Source organism: Artemia franciscana, chromosome 12, assembly GCF_032884065.1.
Source record: "Artemia franciscana chromosome 12, ASM3288406v1, whole genome shotgun sequence".
Taxonomy (NCBI): domain Eukaryota; kingdom Metazoa; phylum Arthropoda; class Branchiopoda; order Anostraca; family Artemiidae; genus Artemia; species Artemia franciscana.
In genome coordinates, this window is record NC_088874.1 from 12368323 (window position 1) to 12392018 (window position 23696).

The 23696-nt window shown below is 35.1% G+C and overlaps 1 protein-coding gene across 1 annotated transcript in view; it reads left to right on the forward strand.

The window, feature by feature from the left end:
• The window catches only part of LOC136033699 (uncharacterized), a 65606-nt gene that overhangs the window by 33816 nt on the left and 8094 nt on the right, over positions 1–23696 (forward strand). The window contains exons 7-10 of the mRNA XM_065714548.1: positions 433–565; positions 4713–4809; positions 9796–9952; positions 15074–15312. Of these exons, the coding sequence (XP_065570620.1) occupies positions 433–565; positions 4713–4809; positions 9796–9952; positions 15074–15312 (626 nt within the window). The remainder of the gene's footprint in view (positions 1–432; positions 566–4712; positions 4810–9795; positions 9953–15073; positions 15313–23696) is intronic.

Below are 23696 nucleotides of genomic sequence, written 5' to 3' on the forward strand. Positions count from 1 at the left end.
TATGATAGGTCTAGACTGTAGGCTGTTATTATTTACCTATTTGTAATTTGTAGCGGGGCAAAACCAACTATCCCGAGGCCCTGGTCTGAAAGGCCTATTGCCTCCGCATCCCAGGCGGTTGAGCTTGCAGTCACATGACTGACATACTTCGTCAGGACTCGAGATTGGTGACACCAGGACTCAAACCTCTGTCCAGTAGGACATATGACGGCAAATCTAGTGTGCCATCCTCTCGGCTAGGGTGGCTCCAGTTACTTATCGTAAATGGATGTCAAAATAAGGTTAGCATAGTGGGTGTCTGAGAGCTTAAAGTTGATGAAGAGATATGTTGCGAAAATGAGTTTTCCTTGTAATGCCTTCTTAAACTGAATAGATAACCCATTGGATTACTGGTAAAGATAAGGGCGCTAACATGGATCCTTTTGTTTTTAGAAACTTATTGTGACTCAAACGCAGAAAGGGAGAAGTAAACGCTCTTTAAGTATGTGGAACTTTACTCTCATCATGATGTTTGCTGGTATCCTCGTCTATGACACCCAAGTTAATGGCTTGGGAAATTTTGAAGGTAAGATTTTATGGTTTTAATTTTTCGACTATTTCTACATTTTATCTACTGGATGAAAGAATTCCAAATCCGCTAAGAGTAGGAAAAAAGCTTTTCAGATTCAGATTCATTTATTCAAAAATTCATATTCATCAAAATCTTCAACTTGCCCAAATGGAGAGACAAGCTCGACTACTGGGCAAGACATATAAACAAAAATTAACAATCCTCGATTGATACACAACAAACAAAAAATAAACCACTGTTTCATCAATAAAAAAAAACAGTATCTTTAATGAGAATATTTCAGGTGGAGTAAGTGGAGTGAGGCCAAAATAAAATATAAAATAAAAAAATTTTACCAACCGTTCTTGCAAGCAGATTCCATTATATAAATTTTTAATCGTCTCTTGAAAGATTCTTTTGGTAACTCAACAAATTAATTTAATGAATATTTGTTGGCTATTGATGGGATCATATACCGGAGGTTGAAACGGGATCTTTCATTTTTCACCAGAGGTAGTTTAAACGGGTTAACACATCTAGTTATCAGTGAATTTTGATGTTTGGACAGTAAATTCTGGTCAAAAAAGAAATTATGTACATGTTGAATCTTAAAAAACCAACTAGATAATAAGAGATGAGATTTCTGTGTAAGAGTCATTATGTCTAGAAACAGGTAAAAGTACGTGTTTCAGATTGGATATCTGTACTCCACGGGTGTTGTAAAAACTTATCTAGAATTTGAATAGCATTGTTTTGCAGGGTTTGTAGTGGTTTAATATGTGAGTTAAAAGTCAGGAAAAATATAGCTGAGCAATATTGGAGGTGTGCATCAATTAGGCAAAAATATAGGATTCTTAGAACCTTATATGAGAATAAAAATTTTAGTCAGTGGAGCAAACCTATATTTCTTGATAATTTTAGTCTCAACAACGAAATATGTGTTTTAAAATTCATGGTAGGGTCAAAAACGATACCTACATATTTTGCTGTGTATACTCTTTTGATTTCATGAATAGTATCAATGGTAATTTTATTCAGAGAAATATTTTTCAACTTTTGATTTGATCTTCCATAAATAATAAATTCTGTTTTAACAAAATTGGGGTCAACCATCAAGGTCATTAAGGATCAAGGTCATTACCATTGCTTTATTTCTCTTGTTAATAAAAGAACAACAAGCAAACAGATTTTAAACGTATCAGAAAAATGAGGGCTTAATTGGCTGACAGTTTTGAGCTGTGTTTAGTTCTGACGAAATACTGGAGTTATTCCTTATTACTAGCCCTTGCGTGGTCTCTGAATACGAAAATTGAAGTCTCATGCAACCTTTTCGTCATCCAACCTTTACATCATCATCTTAGTCCTCGATTTTATAAGTTAGATTTTTTTGTAGTTTAACAGTCTTTGCGTTATATAGTCTTATTATGAAGAACTGCGGCACGAACAAGTCAAAGCTTAAAAGAATCCCTAGATTTTGTCGCTGATGAATTTAGAGCGGAATTTTGCGTGACCTACTAAAGAATCACTATATTGGTTGAACATAAGGCTGGAAAAAAGTACATATGCCTTGACCTACCCTGATTTACGCAATTAGAGTACTTGCCGTGGATTTCTCCCGAAATACGAGCTAGCAAAGGTCTCTGCGTCATACGGCTGGTGGGCCCCATGCATCCCAACGGGGCTTTCAATATGGTATACGAAGCCTTTTCTGAACAGGTAGAAACGCAGAATTTCAGACTATTTTCAGAATTTATATTGAGACTGTCTTAGGGTCATCTACCCTAGATAAAACTACCAAGGTCATCTAGGGTCAAACTATTATGGCTTTATTTCTCTGGTAGAACAACTACCAAACAGATTTTAATCCTTTTATAAGTCGTTGATTAGCAACATTAAAGCTGATCTTTAGCTGTTTTATTATGCATTTGAACTCAGAAGCCTTGGGGAAATAGGCGAAGGTTTGGCATTATAAGAGATTGTCTTTTTATGCGTTTATACTGAGAATCTAAGGAAAATAGGAGAAGGTAAGGCATTTCTTCAGAGAAGTAAAGCTCTAGTAGCTTCAAGGAAAAAAAAATGCTTAATATTTTTCGCTGGCCTTTAAAATAATTATCACGTGTCAATTCTGGTTAAGGGTTTTTAAGATTCTACAAAAATTGCGATATGGAAAGTGATACGTATCTAAGAACGAAAATCTTATTGAACAAGAGCTAAGAGCTCATATGGCACTTGTGATGAGGCAAGAAGAGCCAAAAGCTCATATGGTATGAGCTCTAACAAAATTCTAAGAACCAATAGATTGATTCAAAAGGAAAATCAGAGGCTTAATGCCGGTCAGGATTTAAAATAAGAGCTCTTGAGTCACGGTGTCCTTCTAAATATCAAAATTCATTAAGATCTGATCACCCACTCGTAAGTTATAAATACTTAATTTTTTCTAATTTTTCCTCTCCCTTTAGCCCCCCAGATGGTTGAATCTGGGAAAACGACTTTATCAAGTCAATTTGTGCAGCTTCCTGACACGCCTAACAATTTTCATCGTCCTAGCACGTCCAGAAGCACCAAACTCGCCAAATTACCGAACCCCTCCCCCCAACTCCCCCAAAGAGAGCGAATCCAGTACGGTTACGTCAATCACGTATCAAGGATATTTGCTTATTCTATCCACCAAGCTTCATCCCGATTCCTCCACTCCAAGTGTTTTCCAGGATTCCACCCTCCTACTCCTCCCAATGCCAAAAGATCTGATCGCTATTTGAAATAAGAACTCTGAGACATGAATTCCTTCTAAATATCAAATTTCATTAAGATCTGATCAGCCGTTCGTAAGTTAAAAATACTTCCATTTTTCTATTTTTTTCGAATTAACGGGCCCCCACTCCCTCCCAGATAGTCAAATTGAGAAAACGACTATTTCTAATTTAATCTGGTCCGGTCCCTGATACGCCTGCCAAATTTCATTGTCCTAGCTTTCCTGGAAGTGCCTAAAGTAGCAAAACCGGGACCGACAGACAGACCGACAGAATTTGCGATTGCTACATGTCACTTGGTTAATACCAAGGGCCATAAAAAGCGAATTGATATGACATAAGATTAATCCTGTTTAGAAACTCGCCAATTTTTACTGATATTTTAATATATACCACCACAATACATATAACCCCCAAAAATTGGTTCATTAGCCAGTGCTATCCGACGCTTCCTTTATCCCTGAATTTTTCCTTGTTTCTAAATTTCTACGAAAGAAAACTTGACTCTCCTGATTTCTCTCGAATAACCAACGTTCATAAGTATACAAGAACGTTAATATGAAACGTAAGTTGTAAATTTTGGATAAAGTTGATCCTTGGAGGGAATTCGGGGAACTCAGTTTTCCTTCGGGGAAGTTCGTGGAAACGAATTTGACCTCAGGAAAGAATGGTAAATTAAAATGATCATATCAAAAGTGCATGAACGTTGAGCTCTTGAATGGGAGCCCATGCCTGAAAAACAATAGGACCTGAAGTAAAAGGAATAAGAGATAAGAATTGATTTCTTCATATTGCTTATGCTTTATAAAGGATATCCCTATAGCTTATGTATAAGGATATAAGTTAGGTTATTTGCATAAAAGAATCACGGATTAACTCAGATTTCTAATAGAGAGCCTAGCTTGAAAAGATGCTCTCTAAGAGGGATTTAGAGAAAAGCTGGTTTGCCTACATATGTTTTGATAAGACCAAAACAAAGCTACAAACTTTTAATTGAGCTTTAAAAAAAGAAAGGAAAAAGATTAAAATTATACAATAGCCTGCTGATTTTTTTTTTACTTTTTATGAGGTTTTTCAGGCCAATAGGGGTTACTTGTTTGTTATGGGGGAGGTTTACTTCAGAATTCGCCTCCAGGAAATTTGAATACAGAAGAAAGGGTGCTAAACTGCCAACACCCTTGTGGCCAGTGTCCACAGTTTTGCGGAAGCAAAATTAGAATAATTGGATATTTTACAAACCAATACACTATTATTGTTGAAAGGGCACTTGCAGAGGACATTTTCAACTGTTTACTTAAGCGGTGGCTGACAAGTTTAGACGTCCCTATGCCGAAGTTCATAAAAAAAATGAACTGATAACTTTTTGAACTTATAGAACTAAAAATTCAACTAATAACTATTTGCTATTTTAGATGGCAAAATGGGGCAGTTTCTTGAAAGCTCAGGAATAACCAGTCAATGGAAGGCTGCTCAGAACAGAATTTCTAGTATACTTTTTGAAACACACAGGTAAGAGTTTTGCTCTTTGTTTACGTTTGTTTATTTGTGTGAAGTCGTAGTTTCTGTCACGAAGAATGTAATGTTTAAACTAGTTCATTATAATTGAAAGGTTCTGCTTTTTTTCTCTTCTCAGAAACCAGTAAGTACTTTTTACGTGTAGTAAGTAAAACAGTTCAAAATAGGGATGATACCTTTTTATTGACAGTGAATCACTGTCAATAAAAAGGTATCATCCCTATTTTGAACTGTTTTACTTTCGTCATGGAAAGGCAGTGTGGTCTTCGAAGTTATTTACATGTAGTAATATGGATAAACAAAAATTATGCTCTATAGATGGCGCTCAAGTTCTATTAAAAGAGTATGGACAACTTACAATTGTGAAAATTGACGCTTGTGGAGACAAAAAAAAAAAAAAAAAAAAAAACACCGACGCCATCTAGCATATACTATTTCTTGTCATTATTCTTTGTAATAATTTTGCAAACTTTGTACAGTTAGTACAATTGGCAAAATCAGTGTAAAAATAAGTGTCTGATCTCAGCTTCTGAAACAAAAAAAAAAAAAAAAACAGGATTTGGAAGCTTGAAAAAAAAAATGCAAAGGAACAACAAACGTTATGTGGGTTTGGTAATTTTTTAAGACCCTGGTGCAAGTTTCCACTCTTACAAGTTGCCTATACTCGTCTGTTTTACTAACGAAAGACTTCGGTGAATTCTTATTGGTCTTGTTTCATTATATGCTAACCCTGCAGTGAGTAGTTGTCTCTGTATCCACAGGTCTTACTTAAAAACCCGTTTTTTTTTTCACCATTAACGGTGATCTTGCGAATTATGGGGCCTTGTCTGCAGTTTCACCAGCAAACAGTGAAGGTTGGCAAGCAGAAGCGTCTCGTAGCGAAACTATACCGATACTCCTTGCTTTCCAAGTCTTTCAGTGATGCCAATGTAATTTGTATATGTCTTATTAAGGCTTTATAAAGACTATTTTAATCTCTATCTAGTGGGATGGGATGAGACCGAGGGCCCCATTTTGGAACCTCTATTAAGGCATATTGAAAATCTTTGCATGACTCGTGTTTCAATATGGTCTAAAAATATAACCTTTTTTTAATGCATACTCAACATCTTTTAGTTCGTTTTTTTCAACTTACCGGCTTGTATTTTCGTATTGTTGTTGTTTAGTTATTCCAATTATATCAGTAATGTTTAGTTATTTCCAATTTTATCAGTATATGCACTTTCCGAATTCAAATCGTTTGAATTTTAAGTAAGACAAAGTTTTTTCTTTCTAAAGAATGAAGAGTTGGCAATGTAAGCAAATATACTAAAAAAAATCTTTTTTTAACTCATTTTCGGTATGTCAAAAAAAAACTCATATCTATAGGCAATCACTAAGCTTAAATTCTTAAATTCTATCTTCAGGAAAATCAAGCACCATTTGACAAACATGTACTGTCATATATATATATATATATATATATATATATATATATATATATATATATATATATATATATATATATATATATATATATATATATATATATATATATATATATATATATATATATATATATATATATATATATATATATATATATATATATATATATATATATATATATATATATATATATATATATATATATATATATATATATATATATATATATATATATATATATATATATATATATATATATATATATATATATATATATATATATATATATATATATATATATATATATATATATATATATATATATATATATATATATATATATATATATATATATATATATATATATATATATATATATATATATATATATATATATATATATATATATATATATATATATATATCTTTTCGTTAATGTTCCATTAGTAGGTAATCTCTTAAATAATTTTGAATGATCATGACAGAAAAGGGAACATCAAGATTATATATTCATAATGGAAGGGAGAGGGTTTCGGAGGGGACCACGGACATGGAGCAATATATTTTGGACTTTTTAAATGATTTGATTTAAATAATTATTTTCAAATATATATATATATGCCTGATGTGTTTTGGCTCTTAAAAATTACATTCGGATTAAGGATTCACGATCGAATAAATACTCCCTCAACTTTCTATGCGATGACCTGTGAAAAAAATTGAACATGGGAGAAACGTAGATCCCTAATTAGTCAACGCTAGTTGCCTTAACTAAGATTAAGGAGGAATCAAGATTTCTTCTTGAGTCAAAAAATTTGAGTGCCTTTACAAGTAAAGGCTGCGCTGATTTACAATGAGGTTATACTAGTACCGAGATTTAGCTAGCGCTATTTTGAGCCAAACAGGTTTTTTCCCATATTATTTTCTGATTGGTTGAAAATTCTATGAACAACTCTGGTTAGCCCAATGAGCTTGCTAAATCTCGGTATTAGTAAACTCTCAGTGTAAATTGCCTTAATTGCACCTTCATCTTACTAGTCAGTTTCCTCATGAAGTTTTTTTTGTTTACACCATATTGTAGCATTACCTCGTTTCCGAGTTCTTGGGAATGCCCCAACTTCGCTGATGGCTTTCCAATATATCAGAATGTTGTAATGTTGCTATGAAAAACATGCCATTATGCGTTCATTTTTGGTCAGTTCCTTCGATACGACTCCTTCGCGATTTAGCGCTAATTTCACTCTATATGCATCTTTCCTAAGAGTAGTTCAAGCAAGATATTTCGGAGCAAAACAGCCTCATTGAGTCAGTTATTTCAATGGAAAAATGAACTTTTATTGTTTAACTAATTTCAAGATTTATGTTTTAAATTTTTGTTTGAATTTTAAGTTTCAATTTTTTAATCATTTTGTCCCAAAATCCTGTAAGGCAAAATTTATGATTGTTGGTTGATTTCAGCAGAGTTAATAAAACCGCAATTGACGAACTGGTTATTTATGAAAAATAGTATTAGTAAGGTTAAGAGATACATAAATAACGGTATTATTCCCAATGAGCTATTTCTTTTCCTAATCGTGGTGCTTTACACGTAAAACTGGAACCTTATTTAAAACTTGGCACTTCAGAAACAAGAACCTTGGTTGTGTGCCTTAGTGTATTAGTGTATTAAGAATTAAAAGACTGCCACATCCAGATTGATTTTGATACATGGTGGTTTTTGCCGGCCAGACAAAAAACAGGTTTTCACCGAATGGGGTGGAAGTGGGTTGTAAGAAACGATTTAAGGAAAATCTGAAATTCTTGGGAGGGTGTGAAGAGGGAGGTTTTGAATATATTGGGATGGTGGAGGGGTATGCGTAGCTGTTTTGGCCTTAAGTCGCTTGGTGCTGCAGTGAGTTTTAGTAGCATTAGTAGTAATCTTTTTGTTGCCCCCCTATTGCTTGCTTGTCTATTATTCTTCAGTTTAATTTTCTACTATTCTTACTCCTAACAACTCACTGCAACATTAAACCGCCAGAGGCGCATATAATTCTATACGCTCCCTCTTTACTTCAATTTTTTCAAAGCTTCACTGTTCATCTCCTGCCATAAAATTGCAGTTTGCCTGAAAGTTTTGCTTATTACCTTTTTCAACCCATTCAAGGAGGATGTGCCTTTCTTTTGGCCCCAAAGGGTCGGCCAGAAAACGCCGTCTTTGTCAAGTCCTTAACTGTAAAAGTAGATCTGCTTATAAGTTTCAGAAGCAGTAATGCGACATGGTGAAACGTTTCTTCTGAAAGAGTCAAGTAATCCATGTAAAAGTATAAGTTGTATATATAAGTCTATAGTAGAAATATATTTTCTTCTTCAATATATTTATGTTTTGCTGAGGACAGCCCTTGTCGCACTTCGTTCATAGAATATGGCCTCGACACCTTGACCATTTTCTTATTATACCTCTAGAAATTGGATCCAAGCCATATATTTCGTGTGGCCAATTGTTTAAGACGGTTCGATACCTTAAACATCATTTTGTGAGCCTCGACGTCCGCTGACTATCTCAAAGGTAAAGGGCCCATTAGCGAATCTTCTCAGGAGACTACTTGTCATTGATTGATCAAATAACATTTCTTTTGAAGTGATTTTGGGCATTTTTCTTAGCAGGTATACTAGAACGTTTTTTAGGAACAATCTCTTCCAAAATTTTAAAAGAAAATTCTGCTCTGTTTGAAAAAAAAATTACACTTTCTAATGATATAAATTTTTCTAAAACTAAGTATATCTATCTCCAGCACAAAACAAGAGACGTTACAAGATTTTTCCAAGATTTCAGGGAAAGTAGATGTCGGCATATAGTTTTCTGCCATTTATTCGGATCGCTTATCCAAGCTCTACAAGGCATGGCAAAACCGCCCGATCAATTCTAAATAGTTTGGCCACACAAAAAAAGTTTATAATGGAAGAGATATATTGATTCTTTATGGTATCAAATCCCTTTAACAACGGTCAGTCAAACTAATGTCTAAGTCTACTCTTAGACAGTTACTCTGGAAAATATCTGACAAATTTTCAGTCTTTTGTTAGTTTTGGAATGTATAAACTCTATTCAGTGATAAATAAAAGAGCTAGATTTTTAATGAAATATCCAAGTTCTTTTTAAAATAAGTTAAGATTTAATCATAAATTTAATAATTGGAATAACTGTTCAACAATGAAGAAAAAGATGTAATGTACCTTTGATAATAAGCTGTTTCATTTTCCTATTCATTTCTGGATCACGATCAATATAGCTTTACTTTGGCAGTGTATCCACCCTTGACTTATTTTGAGACATTTCCTTCTTGTCCGTAATTGAAGTATATAGCATGTATGTTCAAACTATTTATATGTTAGAATTGTTTTATTCAGCATCCTTGTGCTAATATTTTTTTCTATATTCTTGATATTTCTCAAATATTTGCTTGAGTTCTACCCAGTTTGCTACGATCCGTTGCAATATGGGGCTGTTGCAAACAAATATATTACCATTTTTCTGTACTCAGTCGCAGTCCTTATTCATGATATTTTTTTCAGGCATTTGCTTGAGTTCTACCCAGCTTACTATGAGCCGTTACGAAACGGAGCTGTCTTTGTCTGGGACTTACTTGCCAAAACAGTTCATCATTCATCATTAGCTGCTGCTGATGGCTATTATTGGGTTATGGAACGTGCTCCACTTGTTGCTGACAAAGTTAGTAGAATAAATGGGTGAAGTATATTGTGGTTTTAATAATTATTGCGGGCGAACTCATCCAACTTAATCGAGGCTCAGGGCACGAAGGCTCGTTGCCTTCACATAAAATATTACATTCCTGGTGGGGACTAACATTTAAGTCTCCCCATCCTTAGGGTATGCTTTGCGAGATGTTGGATATTACCTTGCCTAACTATGTCTTCTAACTTAGATTTCGGTTTATGAAATGCTCTTGATATCTATTACCAGCCAGACATTTTTCTGTTAGATGCATTCTTGTTTCCGCGACCATGTCACATTTTTGACAAACTGAGGAATCAGCTTTTCCGATTTGGGTAAGATGATTTCATAAATTCCCAGTACCTGTAGTGGCTTTAGTAACAGATCGTATTTTAAACACATAAAGTCATAAAAGAGGTTTATCAAGCGAATGGGTAAATTTCGGAATCACTTCCTTTATTTCTTTGTATTTTTATCCCTATCATTATTGATCCGCCCTCTCATAGCTCGGTCTCCTTGTTGCCTTTTCTCTTACCCTTCTGTTTTTCTTTGCTGTTGAAAGATTAGATCTTATTGTTAAATGGTCTAACAGGTTCAATGGTCAAACAATTTACAAATTTATGACATAGCATTGGAAATGCTGTCTACATTTTTAGCCGCCGGATTTATCGCTGCATGTCGTATATCGACTATAGTTACCGAAACTTACCATTCTTTTATTGACAATATTTGTACGAATGTTCAAGTTTGAACATGAAAAGTCGTCGTAGACGACACATCAGATGGTTTTATAGTGATGTCTAATCTAATTATCGGTGTTATGCCAACTGTTGTCTGGTAGAAGTGAAAAGTATGAGTTTTGGATACCGCTAAACTAAAGGACCTGCTTAGGGACGCCGATTTTTTACCCTGTTATGAGCCCGAAGATCTCGATTAGGCTGCGATGAGGCTTTTAGAAATCTTTAAAATGCGCTTGACCCGTCATGCCCTTACCGTTGTATTACAAACAGAAGACTTAAGCAACTTCCTAAACCTTGGATTACATCGAGTATACTCAAGTCTATAAATGTAAAGAATAAGCTGTTTCGGAAATACTTACCAAATTCGACTGAAGAAAATAAGCAAAATTTCAAAAATTGCAAAAATACATTAAAAAGTCAATTCGGGCATCGAAGCAGAGTTGTTACAAACAAGCATTCCTGGAGGCGGAAGGATCGCCAGTCGCCAAAACAGACATTGAAATGAATTAATGATTGTTTGAATCGAACGAAACAGAATGAAATCCCTGTAGAAATGACAGCAACTAAGTGGACAACTGTGAACAGATGTATTGCAGGCAACTGTAGATACTGATTTCAAGAAGTATTTACCTCCATCGAGTGACCAATCAATATTTCTTTCTCCTGTGTCGGCTTCAGAATTGTCGGTAGTCTCCATGCTTTTGAAAAACGGAAAGTCAGAAGGGCCGGATGGACCTAGTACAAATTTACTGAAGCCGATTATCCCGGAAACTGCATAGTGCTTAGCTCATATTATGAACCCTTTGTTGCTCCCTAATTGCTTTGAAGCCGCTAGAATAGTTGCGCTACATAAGGGAGGTGAGTCAAAAGGTCCAAATGATTACTGTCCAATTTCGATTTTATCGGCTTTTTCTAAACTTGTTGAACATTTTTTTTATAAACGTCTGGTTTTGCTTCTAGGATATATTAATTTCTTTCTCAAGTCACAGTTTGGTTTCAGGAGAAACATTTCTACCCAACATGCGGTTTTAGTTGTTACTCAGTTTATTCATGACGTTTTAGATAAGGAAGAAATTCCAGAAACTGTATTTTTTTACATCAACAAAGCATTCGATACGATTTGCCATTGTATTTGAAACATAAACTGTATCATCATGGAATAAGAGGACCAGCCTGCTCATTAATTATGTCGTACTTACAAGACCGGACATAATTCGTTGCCAATGGTGACTACCTAAAGAACAGTGCAGCAGCCGAACGAAGTTAGGGTCCCTCAAGGATCTGTACTTGGCACCTTGCTTTTCTTGATTTATATCAATGACTTGAGCGAGTCGTCAAAGCATCTCGGACTTATAATGTTGTTTGCTGATGATACGGAGTGTAGTGTCTCTGGACCCAATGATCTGATGCTTCGGTAAAATATATGTCGGTCAATTGATGGAATTCTGTTGTGCTTTAAGCCTAATCGTCAGACAGCAAATTCTGGGAAGGCGAAATTTATTACTTACTCTCAGACTTCAACTTCTTGTCCTAGACTCCAATCAGTTTTGGCTTCAAACAACGTGCTTATTGAGCGTGTTAGCTTTGTACATTACTTAGGAATTATCGTTGATGAAAATATGTCATTCAAGCACCATATGAGCTATCTTCAGTTAAGCAGAAATGTTGGAATTATGTGTCACCTAAAGTTTATTTTACCTTATAATGTATTGAGGTCCGTCTATTTTAGCTTAGTACTTTCTTAGCATAATTATTGCCCACTCGTTTATTCGAATACATTCAGGAGCCACTTACTGTCACTACAGAGACAACAGAACAAAGGATTACGAGTGCTGAAAGAATATATTCCATCTCCTATTTCGTTACCAAACAAATCAAGCACTCAGAGTATGTATGTTATATTGAATATCCTGACCAGTTAACCAGCTTGTAATGTTTCAATCAGTTCTGTTTGTTTTAAGGCATTGCCTGCGTATTTTTATGAATCTGAGCTGTTACTGGATGAGGTGGATTCATGTCAATAGTCCAGGAGGCAGCGGATCGTCCGTCAGCCCCTAATTAAATCTGAGAGATCGCGTTGCTGACTTAAAAATAGTTTAGCTACAGTTTAGAATATGTTTGGTAAAAATTTTAATCTATCTCTCCCCCTATCAACACTAAAAAAAAAAAAAAAAAAGGATTGCCTAATGAAGATGTAATTATTTAATAAGTATGTGTATGTGCGTATATGTGTATGCGGATATTGGTATACCTATGTGTATGTGCCTGTACATACATCTGTACGCCTTTTTTGTATGGCGCGTTTGGGGGAATTTGGTTCCTTTTCCCCCGTTTGGGAAAATTTGGAAAATCTCGGATTTTTTTTTTTTTTTTTTTTTTTGAAGAGCCTGGAAAGATGAGTAACTTATTTTTTTTGTATTTTGTTTTTGAGGGTAGTTTGAAATAGGAAATTAAATATTCTGGTTTAAATATATGTATATATGTGGAATATAAGTACTGGTACGATTAATTTAAAATCATGTGGGAAGTGTTTTTTGTTCCCGACTCTGTCGAGGTTTTCTCTGTCGTGAATTTAATATGTTGTGTAAATAATTGATAATAAAACCTTGAAATGGTCTGAGAATGAGGGGAGACGCTCGAACTTCCCTTTCCAACCAAAATTTTATATTTGGATTAAACTAGCATACTATATAACGGGCACCTCGTGAAAGTTATAGTGACTCCCCTCAATATAATTTTTCAGCTGAAAGATATCTTAAAGACACTTAAATGGACTTAGTCCCAAATTTTCATAATTTGTGAAAGACAGGCTTTCATTTCACCTGAAAACCCCTTTCAAGATAGCATGCTTTGATTTTGACAAACGTGACTTAATTTTATGGTTGGATTATACTTAGATTTCATATATTTCGTTTGCAGTCTTTTTCTTCAAATACCTGACTTTTTCTCCCTTGTTTTAATTTTACTTTGTCTAGCTTTTCGTCGTTTTTTTTTCTCTACAGTATGTGTCGTTAGGGCTGATAATTACAAGAAATTAGAATATCCCCTATAGTAAAAGCATTATAATGCCACAGACGCCAAATACTGGTATATTTAGCGATTTCTGTTTCTTTAATTTTGGGCAGAATACAAACTATGGGTGACAGTTCAAGTATAGGTTAGATTTCAATCGTGTTTGATTTCGAGGTCAACAGATGGAAAAAATTGAGATAAAGGTCAATAATTCTTCTCCTTGGATAGCTAATTTATCCTTTTTTTAATTTTAGCTTGGTTTTCTAATTTTATAAGCTTGGGTTTCCAATCTGAGTAACGTTTAGAGTCTAATAGTGTGATGTAATTGCCCCGAAAAAGTCATTACTGCCATCAAGGGCATTGTTTTGACTATAATGCTGTTTCTGTATTAATAGCCACTAAACTGCTTGTGGCGCTGCCAATTTTATTGTACTGTTATAGCTAGAAGCGTTCAACTATAATTTGGACCTGCAACAATTTATCCGAATGGCAATTGTCCGTAGACTTTAAAATCCTATGTCACTTACACTTGTCGGTGCCAAAATTAGTAGAATTGACCTTTTTTACTTCTTTTCATCGGATTAAATCAAATTGATTATTTTACATGACTTTGAATTTACCAGAGATTACTTAGCTGGACTGCAATGTGATCATGAAAGTTTTATGTGAGTTTTACCTCTCTTCTTTTTCTGTCTCTGTTTGGACGTATCCGTATTTCTGACAGTAAAAAAACTGCAATTCAAAATAAAATTTCCTTAAAGCAAACGTGAAACCTAATTGAATTGGTGAACAAATTTAAATATATTCATAATTTTTCAGAACAAGGCACTCGGACAAAACATGAGGCTCTGTTCTTGATTTGAGGAACATAAATAGTGCGTTTATCCAAATACATGCATATACTGACATACGTGATAAACTTTGATTAAAAAATTTAAAATTGAACGTGTTAACTTGCTTCAATGACCTTTTCATATGCCTATCTTATTTTACATTTGGGCGTTTGGAAAATTCGTTTATTTTAAATGAAAGAAGTGATAAAAAATGATTTACTTTTTCTAAATCTGCAATGATGGGGTTTCTTGAAACTAGCAGCAAACATTTCCATGCTTCTAAGTTTAAGTAAGTTTCAGAAATACTTTTAGTATCTATGGGTATACCTGTGCACACACAGGAAGGTGAAGTATTTTCTCGTGGTGTTGGTCCAAAGGGTCCCTTCACGGAAAATTTGAAGTAGCTGTCATAGGGTGCATCTTTTCCCAATTTTTATCCCCATTAGGAAAATTTGTCTCTATTATCACCATTTTCTTTAAAATTTACTTAGTTTTTTTTTTTTTATCGTTCAGTTAATTTATCGAATTTTTAGGTTGAAGAATCTTTCCCAGGAACCAAGGCTAAAGTAGTCAGTTTGTATGGGTCATTATCTGAGAACATGATATACTATTCAAACGCTCTTGTTGAATTTGCTCGCCTATTAGGACAGAAGACTTTTGAAAACGTTTTGTTGATGGTTGATTTCGCCCAAGTAAAATTTCAAGAATATCTACCCGTTTTTATGTCAATCCTCGAGAAAGCTGGCAATTTTGTGAAAAACACTGTCCTAAAGTAAGTTGCTGCTTTCCTTTTTTTTATGAATTTTTTTTAATGATTTTTTTTTGCAAAAAAGAAGTTAACCTTGTAATTTAACTTGAAGTATAAAATCCTCACAAGCAGTAGAGAACAGAAAGGAAGCTCTCTCAGCCCTACATTATGACTCTGAATGAAAGACATTAGGGAAACTTGATCTTGGAATGGCTGTATGATTCTTCTGTGCCTCCCCTCTTCTTCTCCTACTTGGAAACAGCCTTTGATTCCCTTTGAATAGTTATAGCGGATATTTGGACTGGATAGGGGCTAAAATTTAGCCTTTAATTTGATAGTAAGAGGGATTGGGTTGGGCTTGTTCTTGTACCGTTCCGTTTTAGCTGATTGTTTAAGATTTGTCGAAAAAAAAATGAAGAAAAGAAGAGCAATATTCATATGAGACACAATTGCATTTTTTTAAATACTGAATTTGCAAATTTCGAATGTGTTTTGTAAATATATAAAATCGGTTGATGTAATTGGCTAAATACCTAGTTCCCCCGTGGTAGTTGTGTCATTTCGTCATAAGACAAGTCCTAAGGGTTCTTCAACTTTTTAAAACTCTTTCCCTCTGTGGGCACAGTCGTGAATCTTTCCTTTGTGTGAATTTAGGAGGTAATCTAAGCTATAGCGGGACTGCCACTGAGAATTAACAGCTTTACAAGATTCACTTGTGAAACATTTCAAGGTGGGAAAGAATAGTCTTAAGATGTTAAATAATAACAGTAATATTCATGGTATTCGTTTCAAGTTAATGTTTAATATGTATACTTTCTCAAAGGTCACAAGCTCAGGACTGAAATCCGGAAATTTTTCCGATGTGGCAGACTTGGGTAGGACACAAGTCCTTTCTTGTTCCAAGTTTGTCGAATTTTTCCATCGATTACTTGATTTTCTAGGTCTTTCTTCCTGAGAAATAGTATTCTTCCTTATTTCTAATGAAAAATCACGTCTGAAAAATCCAATTTAATACAAAAACAGATTCTCCAAGAGAGTGAAAAAGAATTCTGAAATTTTTTGAAAAAAAAATACCAGGAAAGAAGTTCGACGTTGAAAATGTACTTTATGGTACTTTCCTTGTGGCAATTTAAGTAATAATGACTACCCCTTTAAACCTTGTTAAATCCGTGGACATTATGATTGTAAATATTCTATTCAGCATGAAAATTTGACCATACTTGTTTACCAGAAAATGGCTAAAACCAGTAATTTCGTCGCCAATTGGTGAATAGGGTTCTCAGGTTAAATTAAAAATTAGAGATATTTTGAGAAATGTCGGACAAAATAGCTGGATCTAATGCGGTATACAGAATGGGATGTACTTCACTGGCTTCTGTAAAAAAAAGACAAAAGATATCTGTAATAACCGTAGACAGTCAACTTTTATTGAATTGTATCCATTTAACCGATTAACTCGAAGTACCGTCTAATTATTTTGCCCAAAACTATTTAGGCTTTGCACAGGTCTTCACACGGCGGCTGTTGCAAAAACCTAACCTAACCTGAATTATCATCCGCACAACCCATGTTATTATCCAATTACCAAGACTAACAGCATGTCATTAAGTGGTCGATCATTAGTTTTGCTGTTATCATATATTTTTTCACCCTCACTATGCAATAGTACACAGTGTGGAGTAACACACACAAAAAAAAATAATAAATAAAAAAACAAGCACCAAAGAGAGAAAGAGGAAAAAAGGGGAATAACCGACAGCTGGAAAAACTTGATAAGCGGATGAAGCGGACAAATGCGGACGCAAACTGCAATTATTTTTATGATTATTTATTTTTCAGCCACACTATACAACAGTATCATATGAAACACCCACAAAAAAAAAGTAAGTAAAAAAAAAAGTTTGTAACTGAAAGATCCTAATAAGGTGAAGATGTTCTGAAATACTAACGCAAGCTATATTTGAGAGCTTTCTGTGCAGTAATTATGGTTTTACCATAATATCAGAGCCAGACATTTCTAGTTAGAACCTAGTGTTTTGTCTAAGGTGGAAGAAATACAAGAATCTACAAAAACTGAATTAATGCATATTGCTTTTAATTCTTTCTTTTAAGACTGGGAACAATTACAGGTGCAAAAAGATTTGAATGACCAGAGGCAGTTGAACAAAGCTTGATCAACGTACGTCTGCTATATTTCCCTATATTAACAACAATTGTAACGTATCCTATTTGAATGTTCTTATCAACATCTGAGACTATGTGCTAGTGCAGGCTTGGAAAGTCTGTTAGTGATAAAAGTACCAAGCCACCAGAGACAGTCTACAAGAGGAACAGTAAAGAGAGTTTGTTAAAAGAAAGAAATTTACATTTACATACGTTAAGATAAAGGCCTATATCTGAAAAAGGATTACCAATGAGAGAAACCATATTAGAACAAGAGCTAAGAGCTCATATGGCACTTGTGACGAGGCAATAAGAGCTAAGAGCCAAGAGATCATGCCAAAAGCCAAGGGCTCTGAGTCACGATGTCCTTTTAAATATCAAAATTCATTAAGATCCGATCACCCACTCGTATGTTACATAATTTTTTCTATTTTGTCTTCTCCCTTTAGCCCCCCAGATGGTCGAATCTGGGAAAACGACTTTATCAAGTCAATTTGTGCAGCTCCCTGACACGCCTACCAATTTTCATCGTCCCAGCACGTCCAGAAGCACCAAACTCGCCATATCACTAAACCCCTCCCCTCAACTCCCCCAAAGAGAGCGAATCCAGTACGGTTCCGTCAATCACGTATCAAGGACATTTGCTTATTCTATCCACCAAGCTTCATCCCAATTCCTCCACTCCAAGTGTTTTCCAAGATTTCCCCCTCCAACTCTCCCCAATGTCAAAAGATCGGGTCGGGATTTGAAATAAGAGCTCTGAGACATGAATTCCTTCTAAATATCAAATTTCATTAAGATCCGATCACCTATTCGTAAAATAAAAATACCCCAATTTTCACGTTTTCCAAGAATTCCGGTTTCCCCCTCCAACTCCCCCCAATATCACAGGATCTGGTCGGAATTTAAAATTAGAGCTTTAAAGCGCAAGACCCTTCTAAAAATCAAATTTCATTAAGATCTGGTCACCCTTTCGTAAGTTACAAAAACCTAAATTTTCAAAATTACCACCCCCCCCCCAACTCCACCAAAGAGTGCAGATCCGGTCCGATTATACCAGTCACGTGTCTTAGACAGGTTTTTATTCTTCCCATCCAGTTTCATCCCGATCTCACCGCTTTAAGTACTTTCTAAGATTTCCGGTTCCCCTCAACTGCCCTCCCCCCTAAATTACGCTAGATCCGGTTGAGATTTAAAATTAGAGATCTGAGTCACGAGGTCCTTCTAAATATGAAGTTTCATGAAGATCCGATCACTCCTTCGTAAGTTAAAAATACGTCATTTTTTCTATTTTTTCCAGAATTAACCCCCCCCCCCTACAATAGAGCGAATCCGTTCCAATTATGTAAATCAAGTATCTAAGACTTCTGCTTATTTTTCCCACCAAGTTTCACCCCGATCCCTCCAATCAAAGCGTTTTCCATGATTTTAGGTTCTGCCACCCCAAACTCCCCCCAATGTCACCAGATCCGGTCGGGACTTAAAATAAGAGCTTTGAGACACGATATCCTTCTAAATATCAAATTTCGATCTGATCACCCGTTCGTAAGTTCAAAATACCTCATTTTTTCTAATTTTTCAGAATTAATCCCCCCTCCCCAGCTACCCCAAAGAGAGCGGATCCGTTCCGGTTATGTCAATCATGAACATTTTATTTCCATGATTGGACATAAGGGACACAGGGATCTAGGACTTGTGCTTATTTTCCCACCAATTTTCATCCCGATCCCTCCACTCTGAGTGTTTTCCAAGTTTTGGGTTCCCCCTCCCAACTCACCCCCCATGTCACCAGATTCGGTCGGGATTTAAGATAAGAACTCTGAGACACGATATCCTTCTAAATATCAAATTTCATTGAGATTTGATAACCCGTTCGTAAGTTAAAAATACCTCATTTTTTCTAATTTTTTAGAATTACCCCCCCCCCCCCCCCAACTACCCCAAAGAGAGCGGATCCGTTCCGGTTATGTCAATTATGGATCTAGGACTCGTGCTTATTTTTCCCACCAAGTTCCATCCCGATCCCTCCACTCTTAAGTGTTTTCCAAGTTTTAGGTTTCTCGCTCCAACCCCCCCCCCCCCCTCCAATGTCACCAGATCTGGTCGGGATTTAAAATAAGAGCTCTGAGACACGATATCCTTCTAAATATCAAATTTCATTGAGATCCGACCACCCGTCCGTAAGTTAAAAATACCTAATTTTTTCTAATTTTACAGAATTAACCACCCTCCCTCAACTACCCCAAAGAGAGCGGATCCGTTCCGGTTATGTCAATCATATATCTATGACTTGTGCTTATTTTTCCCACCAAGTTTCATCCCGATCCCTGCACTCTAAGTGTTTTCCAAGACTTTAGGTTTCCCTTTCCCACCCCCCCCCCCCCATGTCACCAGATCCGGTCGGGATTTAAAATAACATCTCTGAGACACGATATCCTTCCAAACATCAAATTTCATTGAGATCTGATCAACCGTTCGTAAGTTAAAAATACTTCAATTTTTCTGTTTTTTGCCGAATTAACGGGCCCCCCACCCCTCCCCCCCAGATGGTCAAATCGGGAAAACGACTATTTCTAATTTAATCTGGCCCGGTCCCTGATATGCCTGCCAAATTTTATCGTCCTAGCTTACCTGGAAGTGCCTAAAGTGGCAAAACCGGGACCGACAGAATTTGCGATTGCTATATGTCACTTGGTTAATACCAAGTGCCGTAAAAACCAGTAATGTACTTCTAAGTCCTTGAGAACTAAGAACATGTTATACATTGTAATTGTTATGCTGAAAATTGAAACATTAATTAAAAATATTTTGGTGCTTTGTTTATTTATTGGGAGAAGAGTGCACACTACAAAATACTGCGCGTTCTTTGTATACATAGATAGTTTGAAGTTTAATTTAAAGGGGTATTTTGTCGATAAAGATTTGAAGCCTTCGCGTAATTTTTATTTCATTTTAATTCTATTCTTCTTTTGTTTTGTACTTTATGGCCTGGCGTAATCATTGTTCTTGGAACTTGTTGATTGGATTTCATTATGATAGTTGATGGCAATTTATGAAAGATAGATATTGCCCTTATGCTGAAGCGTCAATTCACGAAAGTTTTAAAGGGAAAAATTAAAAATAGGGAAAAATATATATATATTTGTTTTAATCAAAGTGGGGCAATTTTTCAATGTAAAAAAAAGAAGAGAATACCCCAACTAGCGCCACTGCGTCTGTGTTTGGTATTGTGAAAAGCTTTTAGAGATTGTGTATATAAAATAATAACCAAATATAACAGCGGTGGAGAACAATTAAACGGGAGTCTCTCTGATATTTCTTGAAAGACCCGTCTCCCTTCTTTTCTGTAATTTATAAATGTTTATGTAGTAGAATAGTCACTATATCAAAAACTTTTTCAGAAGTATCGTTTGATTTTAATATTTACCGTCTGCCGTTTTTCGTATAAATGACTCTTTTGTCTTTTATTCCTTTGCTAGAGTATTGCTAAATTATTTAAATTATTTATGCAATTTTGAAATAGGTCGCATTTGTCTATGTACGAAACTCCTCTTTTTTTAGCAGGATTGGGGAGGGCCAATCAAAACTACTTAAGGGAGTTCCTCATGGGCTATATAACGTTACGATCTAATACGGAAAGTATTTAATGCTTTGTAGTTTGACAAGAGGGCGAATATCTGGCTTTTTAACTTTGGTTTAAAAACAAAAGAAGGTTCTTAAGGTCAATCTCCTAGGTTGAAAGCAAATTCTATTTCCAATAACATTTAAATACGTTACGAGATTTCCTCCTTTCTCATTGGCTTAATTGCTCCTTGTGGGTTGTACCAGAATATCTAAAGACTGTTGACTTTCCCTGAACATTACGATCGGATTTAAAGGGAATTTAGATTTTTCACATGTCTAATTGGTAACAGCTGACCATTTGAATTTGGTTGATTACAAGTCAGATAACAGTTTAGCATTTGAATTTTCACGATGGGCAGAAAAAAAAAATACAAAAACAAAAAAGGGACGGGAAAACCTGAGACATTAGTAAGTTCTATCTCAACGTTATAGTAGAATGTATTACTTTTATTCATTTACAAGTTACTATTTCAAACAGTTCGTGGTAACAAACTGTAGTAAGAAGCGACTAGGCTCAATAGTGACCAGGACTCTAAAAAACAAAGTTTTGATACAAATAGTTACATCAAAAGAATTGCATTTTAATGCTAATTTTAAATATTTAAGTTTCATCAAGTGTAGTCTTACCGGTCAAAATTTACGAGCCTGAGAAAATGTGCCTTATTTTAGAAAATAGGCGGAAATACCCTCTAAAAGTCACAAAATCTTTAAAAAATCACACCATCAGAGTCAGCATATCCGAGAAACCTACTGTAGAAGTTTCAAGCCCCTATCATAAAAATGGTGGAATTTTGTATTTTTGATAACGGGTGCGTATTTTTTTGTTTTTTTTTTGTTTTTTTCCTCAGGGGTGATCGTATCGACCTAGTTGTCCTAGAATGTCGCAAGATGGTTCATTCTAACGTAAATTAAAAGTTATAGTGTCCTTTTTAAGTGACCAAAAAATCGGAGGGCACCGAGACCCCCTCCAACACACATTTTTCTCCAAGGTCACCGGATCAAAATTTTGAGATAGCCATTGTGTTTAACTTAGTCAAAAACCTAATAACTATGTCTTTGGGGATGACTAAATCCACCACAGTTCCCGGGGGAGGGGCGGCAACTTATAAACTTTGACCATTGTTAACACATAATAGTTGTTAATTATGAAGTGTACAGACGTTTCGGGGGGACTTTTTTTGTGTTGGGTTTAGGGTGGATTGGAGGGGGGCAAGTTGAGTGGGAGGATCTTTCCATGCCGGAATTTTAAATGAGGGAAGAGAATTTCCATGAAGGGGTCGTAGGATTTTCTAGCATCATTTACAAAAAGACAATGAGAAAATTATTTTTTTTCAACTGGAAGTAATGATCAACATTAAAACTTAAAACGAACATAAAATATTACTTATATAAGGGGGTTCATCTCTTCCACAATACTTTGCTCTTTACGCTAAAGTATTTTATATAACTCTAACTAGTTATTCTACGGCCTTTGTTATTCAAGGGTCATTCTGAAAGATTTGGGACAAAATTCAAGCTTTATTGTAAAGAACGAGGTATTGACGAGGGGGCAAACCCCCTCACAATAAAAATATACAATTATATAAGTTCGTTGCATAAGCTAATTCGTAAGGTACGAATGTATATTACTAACAAAAACGTTTGTAAAAAAATAAAACAAATCTAGTTGTATTTTTAAGTAACCAAAAATTGGGAGGTAACTAGGCCTCCTCTCCCAACCCCTTTTTTTTAGCGAAATCGTCCGATCAAAACTATGAGAAAACCATTTAGCTTGTAATTAACCTAAAAATTGCTTCTCCAGACTAAACATCCGTATGATATATGGGTAGATTATTGCAAAATATATCGTGCGAAGAGTATGTTCCGGCAGAATATGCTTCAATCTTTTGAGGATGCCAACTCCAAGTGCAACTTTGTTGGAGATAATGTCGCTATGATGCTTCTACGATAGATTAGAATCAATATGGAAGCCGAGGTACCGCAGTGATATAGCTTGTAAAATAGGTTTTTCACCAAATAGAACTTTACTGAATACATCAACAGAATCACCCACTCCACAGAATGTCAGTAAAAATTTTTCTTTGCATTCACACACAGCAAACTTAAACTTGTAAACATCTCTAATCTTTTGAGAGTAATATGAGCTTTAGCTATTAAATTATCTGCAGATTTTGCAAATTTTGTTAGCAATAATGTTAGTAATATATGTATCCTTTAGATAAACGTGCATCATGTTCACGTAAAATAAATAAAGTAAAGGGCCTAGCACAGACATTTTGCTATTTATAATATTAGATATCGTCGTATGAGTGTCTACACCAGGTAACTACTTTAACCCATGAAATACAAGGCTATCAAGCATGGACTCTTGATCATAATTATCAAGCTTTTTTTCTATTCGACCAATTCTCTCCTACAAATTTTCAGTTTGAAATCTCAGACTACCTAGTAGAGCCTGCTCAATTTTTGCAAACTATGGATTAAACTCGAGCGTGGTTGAATCATAAACCTGGCTGATTATCAGTTCAGTACCTTCTTTTTTCAGTGAATTTGGCTCATTGAACTTTTCAGTAACTGAAAGTAAATGAAAGTAAGGAGCAACATTAAAACTTAAAACGAAC